Raw genomic sequence first — 8580 nt, 5'->3', positions numbered from 1 at the left:
CGTATGCAACAGGTTCATCCAGTTGGTCCGGTTTTGGACCGGTGAACTGTAAACACTGAACACCCCAATTAATGTTGGATGCTGACATAAATAACTTGATAATATTTGACCCGAAAAAAAACAGAACTCGAAGTCACTTGGTTCAATCTTACCCGAATTCTTAAAAACCCGAAATTGACCTGATCCAACCACCCCAACCCGCACATGACCAGGTTGACCCGTTTGCGAGGTCTAACATAAGTTGGTAAGGTGTTATAAATACTTTGCTCACATTGAAATTCAAGGTAGTAGTTTGTTAAGATCCACTCAGAAGTGATAAATGAAGTTGAGCCTTAAGAAACGTATGGAGAACAACAATGAACTAGAAATGAAATTGACAAGCATAAGAAAACTTTAATTTGAAAGCATAGCCAAACGATCACACTCTCATTATTCAGTTGCATTTTCAGTTTTACACACAAATTAAAGTGACCAACAAATACGAAACTTCATTATCAAAACTTAGTACTACCAAAATAGCTAAACAAAGTCGTGTAGTATTAGTTAAACTTCAGATTTCTCTCTATATATATAGAACTACAAAATCAAGATCAGTGGCCGAGTCAGAACCTCAAATCTTCGATAGATAAGAAATACGAAACTATAATATGGAAAGCAATCACGGTATTTTCAGAGCCTTGAATGGAAATGTGTACGGAAATTTAAGCAGCAACCAAGCACTAGTATTGGTACATGGTCTCGGTACTACTCAGAGTGTTTGGCAAAATATAATCCCATTTCTTGCTTATTTTTTCCATCTTAAGATCATTGTTTTCGACTTAGCATTCTCTCCCAATGTCTCCCCACCAATGTATCAACCTCAAAAGTACTCGAATTATAGTGGCTATGCGACCGATTTGGTGAATGTACTTGATGAACTTAAAGTTGATCAAGTCATTTACATGGGTCATTCCATGGGTGCCATGATTGGATGCATAGCTGCTGTTAGACGTCCTCGTCTCTTTCGACATCTTATTCTTTTAACTCCCAACCCAAGGTATTTTATTTACTCGTCATTTTTTTTTTTAGAAAATTCAAGCATGACGGATTAATTAAGTCCGCTTATTTTTTTGTAGGTACCTAAATGATCGAGGTTACTACGGAGGATTTAGCAAGCATGACGTCGAAATGATATTCAAACATATTAGCCAAAACTACAGAGATTGGGTCCAAACGTTTGCCCCGAAAGCGATTGGGGTGAATGATAAGATTGCTATATCGACATATGAGAATAGCCTAATGAAGATGAATCCCAAAATTACTCTCAGTGTGGTCAAAGCCGCTTTATTGAGTGATTGGCGGTCGCTTTTGCCCAAAGTGCGCGTTCCGACCACTATCATCCATGTCAAAAAGGATTTCGCGGTGCCAGATAAAGTTGCATATTTCACAAAGAAACGTTTAGGTGGCCATTCACAGCTGATAATATTGCTGACTCAAGGTCACTTTCCTCACTTAACTGCGCCGGTTCTGCTCCTCAAGGTCCTAGGGGGTATTATAAGTAAAATTATTACAAAATAATAATGTGATAGCAGGGTGTGTTATGAGATTAATATTAAAATCACGAATTATAGAATAAGAATATCCAGCATTATCTCATGCTGGATAAACTCAAATATCGTTAGTGTATCTGAATAAATGAAAAAAAATATTAATGTGTTATTCGTGTATGTGTGAACCATTTTTATAATTCAATTCCTAGCCATTGGTGAATAAGTGGGGGGAAGGTCAGAGGGAGGGATCGCTCTGCGCTGACGAGAAAATAGATATTCATTTCATAGTATCGAAAAATCAAGAAATTTGTTCACCACCGTCTATATTTTTTTTTTTTTTTTTGAAGGGACCGTCTATATTTTGTTGAATTCACGTAATAAGGATTATCAACTAGTACTAAAGTAACAAGTTTGACATCAACATCACCTAAAGTTGACAATACCGAAACAATCGTGCTGTATATTCATATCCGCTACTTTTTTTCTCTCATTTTCTATACATGGCTACCATTAAACAGACAATCAACAATTACGGTTGACAGTGATTTTTGCATACCAAGCATATCCTCAAATGAATGCACAACGACCATTCATGTCAATTGTCAAGTGCATCTCGACCCTGACCTTGAGATGATTAAGCCAAGTCAAGACACCGAGGATAGTCATCTTGTGGTGTAGAAAGGAGGCAATACCGACAACCAAGGGTTCAAGAAGCAAATAAACAAAACAATGACCAGAATTGACAATTTGACAATTCTAAAACAAAATAAAAATTACAGGGAGAATATATACCCTTTAGTCTTTTACATCTTTCGGACAAAACTTATGTACCTCTAGTCCTCTACACAGTTAAACAAATTATGTGGGAAACCAACAAACATAGCCGGATGAGGCAATTTATACACCGCCTTCCTAGACAAACACCTAAAACCTCGAATATACACATAAATCAAACTACACATACTTATATGAGACGGTCTTACATGTGAGACCAACACACATGAGGAATACACGACTACACGAGTACCTGTGTTGGTCAGACATGCTGTCGCATAAAGACTCACTGAACAGACTATTGGACATTACAAACCTAACTCAGACAAAGCAGTTTCTGACATTCCTCACAACACCACAACCAACTCTCATACAACTCAACTCCGACATTTCACTCAAACCAAACGGTCATAAGCATTGTATTCGTTTTCATCTTATCTATCATTCTCTGATCAAATGCTCACTCATGAAATTATAACCATCAGAAGAATCTCCTCCTAAAGTTCCTGGTGGTCGTTTGATATGAACGCATAAGTAGTCCAACACCAATACCAAGGCCAAGACACATACCAAGGCCAATGCCTACACCAACTCTAACACCAGTATTAAACCACGACAGCTGACCATCCTCGTCAATGTAAACATCATCTGGATAATAGCCGTGAGCCATTTTTCCTCCGGGATCATACTCATCCTCGCTCCCAGTAACCTAAAATGACATTAAGTTGTATTGATAAGAAAAGTAAGGAATCATAAATAAAAATGTTAAACAAGAAGAAAAATAAGAACGGGAAGGCAACAAAGAAAGTTATTACGAAGGGCTTGCTTGGACTGGGGTCCTAGGGTATATACCATGAAATGATGCAGCTCAAAGCTAAGATGAAAGAAGTGAAGTAATGGCGGCGAGGGAATATGAAGGGCTGGTGGAGGGAGAACGAGGGGACAGTGAGAACTATTACTGCCATGTGGTAGGGGGAACTAATTCCTCCTAGGGGAAGGGGAGTTACTACCACTCCTTAGTTGGGGTAATCATTACCCTCTATATTCATCTTCTTTCTATATCCATCATTATCTCCTACTTTCCTTTATTTTCTTTTTTAGAAAATTCATATCTCTCGCCTTTTCTAACCACATTTTCAAAACTCCCACTTTTCTAAATTTTCTCCAAACCGTAAACAGAATCTGTAATCCACATTCTTGCCTAAATAGATCGGACATATCTATACCAACTTGGCTGGATCCCAAATAGACCAATATCATAGTTGAAGACTGTTACATGATAATATCCGTAGCATCTTAACATCCCAATTCAACTTAAGCATTACCTCTGAAAAGAAAGCAACACCAAGTACATCAACCTAGTTACTACATTTACAATACGCAACATGATATCCTCGCTCACTATTAGTATTAACAAAAATGCCCAAAGTGAGAAGTTCCACAATTATCTACCTTTGTACCTCAAAATCGACCTCCTAACAAAAAAAAGTCCTCTTAGATCCACCGCCAAATTCTTAGGGTGTGTGTGTTTGGATACAATTTCCTTCCAAATCTCCTAACAAACTCTTAGGGAGTGGGTGTTTGGATACAATTTCCTTCCAAATCTCCTAACAAACTCTTAGGGAGTGGGTGTTTGGATACAATTTCCTTCCAAATCTTGCCTATTGTGGAGAGATTTTGATTTGCCTTGGAGGAGGGAAAATGGATCCCTCCAAATCTCTCCCCTTCTATTTCCCTCCACCCTCGTTTGCTATCCAAACAAGGAATTTTAAATTCCATACTCTCCCTCCCTTTCTTTTCTCTCCAAATCATTCAATCCAAACACACCCTTAAGATACAGCGTTTTTCCCAGATTTCTTACAAATATCCTACACCTAATCTTTCAATTTTACCGTAACATTTCACCCTTCGCCTAAACTTCCAAAACCGAAACAAAGGTTTAGTCTTTGGGTACACATCTCAAGCAAAACTAATCTTCAACGAATCTATGCCAACTGTATTGAACCCTTTGAGTTTTAGGCAATATCTAATTGACATTTGAAAATATTAAAATATTTGAAGACGACAAAGCGAACACCGGTCAAGCTAATTGACATTTGACGATATCAAAATGTCAACAAGCAATATCTATCTTCTCCTCCAACAAAACCTTGCAAACTCATTAAACAAGATCTTACGTCTTCTTTTAATTAAACATTCAATGTATTCCATCAATTATTTACCTTTTTTTCTATTTTTCATGAGCGATATTTTAATCAAAGATAAACAAATGATAAGACGGTGTGAATAAAATCAAAACACATAAATAACTACCTGTAGATTTCGCTGGCGAATCAAACTACTAGGAACCGAAACGACCTTCCGATCCTTCTCAACATCATCAGAAACCTCGGGAATCGAATCCAAAGTAGAATATTTCGGCGATTTCCTTCTCGGACTAAAACTCACCATCTTCGTCAAAATAACCGGCGCATCCGCCCATCTTCCAGCAATATAAACCTCAAAACACGGCGAAGAAATCCCCAATTTCGGCTGACAAAACGACGTCGTACCACCACCAGCCGCCGGAAAACACTCCATACTCCATTCATCCTCAAGCCGACAAAGTGAACCACATAAAATCAAATTATCACCATCATAAACCTCGAACTCAATCCCGCCATTAATGCGAACGGTATCTGTACTGACGTATGTAACCTCGGACGCGTCCGAGTCGACTCGGTCGCGGCGGAGAGTGGTGGACGCGGCGGAAGATGCGGCGATTCGCGCGGCGTTAATTTCTAAGGACACGCCTAGCTCGTCGCGGATGTGGCGGAGGGTTAGGTGGTCTGGGACGGTGGAGATGGCGCAAGGAGAGATTCGGATGTAGAAGAGACGGGTTTCGAACCAGATTGATGAATTGTGTGGTGTGGTGGTGGTGGTTGTGGTGGTGAAAGGAGGTGGTTTTGGGATTGTTAGGGTTAGGTGAGTGGAATCCATTGATGGGCACATTAATGGTGGTAATTGTGGGTGAATTTGGGGAATTAGGGTTTTTGATTTGGGGATTTAATTGGAGGGATGGGGAGGAGAGGAGAAGGGAGATTGTGAGAGGGAGAGATTTTTTAGGAATGGACAATCCAAAATTATGCTTCTTGTTAGGAGGGAATTATGGGAGTCAAGGTCTACCTCCTAGTTTAATTATGACAACAATAAAACAAATTTTTATTTATGTTAGAAATATCGGTTTAAAATATAAAACGGATCAAATAGATAATTAAAATGAAAGTATATTGTGCAGGAATTATGAAAAAAAAAAAAAAAATTGTCTTATCTATTTGATTGAGGTACAATATTATCTGTTTTAAGAGATACGAACTGCATGATTAAATTGATGATTTGTTTAAAGGGTTGTCATAAGTTCACATTTTATGTGGATAGGAGAAGGAAGAGATACCATCGTGAAATATTTAATTAATAATGTGCTTTTAGAGGAATTTGACTTTACTCGATTTTGAATACTATGAGAATTCGAAAACAAGAATTTTAATTCATGTAAATTGTAAATTGGGCAGATTGTTTGGATACCCCAATTCATATAAATTGGAACTTACCATGAATTTCAATTCCTCCATAATGGAAGAAGTTGTTTACTTAGATTCCCAATGTAAGTGAGAATGCCTACATGTACGGTTGTAAACGATATGAGCTCGCTTAAATAAAAGTCGAGCCCGAGCTCAACCAGGCTCCGCTCGAAAGCTCGTTTGGGCTCATTTATAATTTTATTTTATTTTGTAATATTAATTTTATTTCAGATTATATGTCATTTAGGCATTTATAAGTATATCACTATAATATAATATTTTATAATCTTATTTGTTTTTTTTAAATATTTATATTTAGTTAGCTTAAAAATGTGAGCAAGTGAAAATAATATAACGACAAAACGAGCTTGATTCGAACTCGAACTTCGATTTTTTAGGCTCGATGAGCTTCGAGCCGCACCCGAGCTCGAGCTAAAACTTTTGAGCTGAGCCCGAGCCTAGATCTGCTCGTTTACAGCACTACCTACATGTAATCAAACAACATTTTCTAATTCACATAAATTCTAAAATCAAGTGATATGAAACTTCCTAGACATTGTAAGTTCTCATATGTAATCAGACCCTAAAAAATTTGTTCGTTTTTTGGCGATGTAAGAAGTTCAGCTTTATTAAAATTTTCGCTTTAATTAGATGATCGAGTTAGTTAAACAACTTCCTTTATTTTAGAGGAATGACCTTAATTTATGGGTGTATCTATTAGCAAAGGATCATACGGAGTATTAGTAATGTTAAGTAGTGGTTGATAGTTTGGTACTATTTTTAGTTAAAAGTCTTGTGTTTAATTTTTTGTCTGAACAATTTTTGTTTAATGTTATTTTTTATACAATTTGATCAATTAAATAAAATAATTTTATATATACACCAATTTATTGATTCTTAAGAAATTTTGACACACCCCTATTTATCAAATTCTAGAAATACATCTGATTTTATCTATGAAAAAATACCAAAATCCTAACCCCACACCCCGTCATTTTGTATACTCCCTCCATGTCGATCATTTGTTTAACTATTCCATTTATGGACGTCTCAGTCATTTGTTTAGTTTTCTACGAAGTATATTGAAAATTTGATCATCCACATAACTTATTTTCCGCTTATCACTCAACAACGATACCCTCAATCGTTAAACAGTCATCTCTATTCTTCTTGGTATTTATGCCGAAATCAAAGACAAAAAACGGAGAGTATTTTTGAAGAGGCAACTTTTAAAATTTTTTGAAGGTTGTCATTTATTGGATGGAAATTTCCCCTTCCGTGGATATTAGGTGGAGTATTGTATACCAACAAAGTTTTAATTAATCACATTAAACAAAAAGATAACGTGGATTAGTTGATGGGAAAAAGGAACACATATCGGATGTACTACTTTAAACTGTATTTGTTTTTGACTATATATGTATACTAGGTTTGGTCATTTGGTGTACGGCTATGTCCGGGGTACTTTTATTTACCATTTAAATTTTATTATCTATGAAATATGATTCGCTATATTTTTTTTTTTTTGAAAAAACCCCATAAGTGGGATTATACGCTTTCATTAATCTCAGACGCTGCAAAAGCAACTATACGACTAGGAATAGCCGAATCGTTGAAGAACAACCTATCCCCGACCGTGCAAAGGTGAGCTAGCTCGTGTGCTATAGTATTAAGTTTTCTACTACTAAAAGACCATAAAATTGAATCAAAATTACGACAAAATAAAAGAATTTCTTCGACAACTGCATGGAAATCACTCCGACGAATGTGACCGTCTTTAAGCGCCTCAATTAGCTCCTTGCAATCACCTTCCATACAAATCCTTCAAGCCTTCATTCTTCTCGCCACCTGTAGTCCAACCAACACCGCTTCTGCTTCCGCGATTCTCGCCTCGAACTCGTCTCGACGTCTCTCAGCCCAGCCCCATTTGATCTTTCCCCATTCATCTCGACACACCACGCCAATTCCCAAACCTAGCCCTTCCTTCACTCCGGCATCAAAATTGATTTTAACCCAGCCTGGACTTGGTGTTTGCCATCTACGGACCTCCCCTTCTTTCGCTCTGCTCTCCTCTGTTTCTCTCCTCGCCCTCTGCCCCTCCGTCTCATTGTCCACCTCCTCCATCTCCCTCAACAGCTCCCTCACCCTAGTCACAACCCTCCTTACCTGGATGTCCCTCCCCCCAAACACCACTCCATTCCTTACTTCCCATACCGCCCATACACCCATCACGAAAGTATCTATCTCCTTCTCATCGAGCTCCTTAAACACTACTTCCACCCACTCCCTCACCCTCTCAAACCCCGCAGCCGACTTTATCTCCAACCCCAACCCTCCCGCTATATTTGGTTAGCACATATATTTACAATTTATATCTTGAAATTATGATGAGAGGTAAAATAATCAACAAATTATAAGACACGTTCACCTCTCCCGCTCTTAATATTATTACTTTCACTACATCCCCTGTTAATACTATTACGTTCACTACTTCTTCGGTTACCTTCTTCGGTTACTGTTGTTAGTATAACTACTCATGCTATTTTTATGGCTAAACCCGTTAGTTTTATCAAACTCATATATTTAAATAAATTAATATTTTATTAAAATCGAATTGTTAGTTAATTTTTCATACTCTCTCCGTTGTTCATGCTGTTACTTTCATTACATGTGTTGTCACTACTATTACTTTCACTTCTCCCGCCGTCATTATTTTT

At 37.5% G+C, this 8580-nt stretch overlaps 2 protein-coding genes across 2 annotated transcripts; one reads left to right on the top strand and one right to left on the bottom strand.

The window, feature by feature from the left end:
- The first annotated feature begins 581 nt into the window (after positions 1-581).
- LOC141607073 (strigolactone esterase D14-like) lies at positions 582-1749 on the top strand. Its single transcript, XM_074426436.1, has 2 exons — positions 582-1036; positions 1116-1749. The coding sequence occupies exons 1-2, from the start codon at positions 648-650 to the stop codon at positions 1555-1557; spliced, it is 831 nt and encodes a 276-aa protein (XP_074282537.1). The 5' UTR covers positions 582-647; the 3' UTR covers positions 1558-1749.
- A 510-nt stretch (positions 1750-2259) lies between these two features.
- LOC141605063 (uncharacterized protein At1g01500) lies at positions 2260-5466 on the bottom strand. The gene is made up of 2 exons (XM_074423691.1): positions 4617-5466; positions 2260-3012 (listed from the first exon to the last, which is right to left on the bottom strand). The coding sequence occupies exons 1-2, from the start codon at positions 5292-5294 to the stop codon at positions 2785-2787; spliced, it is 906 nt and encodes a 301-aa protein (XP_074279792.1). The 5' UTR covers positions 5295-5466; the 3' UTR covers positions 2260-2784.
- Between the last annotated feature and the right edge of the window lie 3114 nt (positions 5467-8580).

This window comes from Silene latifolia, chromosome 10 (genome assembly GCF_048544455.1).
Source record: "Silene latifolia isolate original U9 population chromosome 10, ASM4854445v1, whole genome shotgun sequence".
NCBI classification, from domain to species: domain Eukaryota; kingdom Viridiplantae; phylum Streptophyta; class Magnoliopsida; order Caryophyllales; family Caryophyllaceae; genus Silene; species Silene latifolia.
This window is presented reverse-complemented; position numbering and strand designations above follow the sequence as displayed.

Excerpts from the sequence above, each read along its gene's own strand:
- LOC141607073 (XM_074426436.1), top strand. The coding sequence starts at position 648 with ATGGAAAGCAATCACGGTATTTTCAGAGCCTTGAATGGAAATGTGTAC. Across the intron at positions 1,037-1,115 it reads CTTTTAACTCCCAACCCAAG|GTACCTAAATGATCGAGGTT; the intron begins GTATTTTATTTA and ends ATTTTTTTGTAG.
- LOC141605063 (XM_074423691.1), bottom strand. The coding sequence starts at position 5,294 with ATGTGCCCATCAATGGATTCCACTCACCTAACCCTAACAATCCCAAAA. Across the intron at positions 3,013-4,616 it reads TTCGCCAGCGAAATCTACAG|GTTACTGGGAGCGAGGATGA; the intron begins GTAGTTATTTAT and ends ATGTCATTTTAG.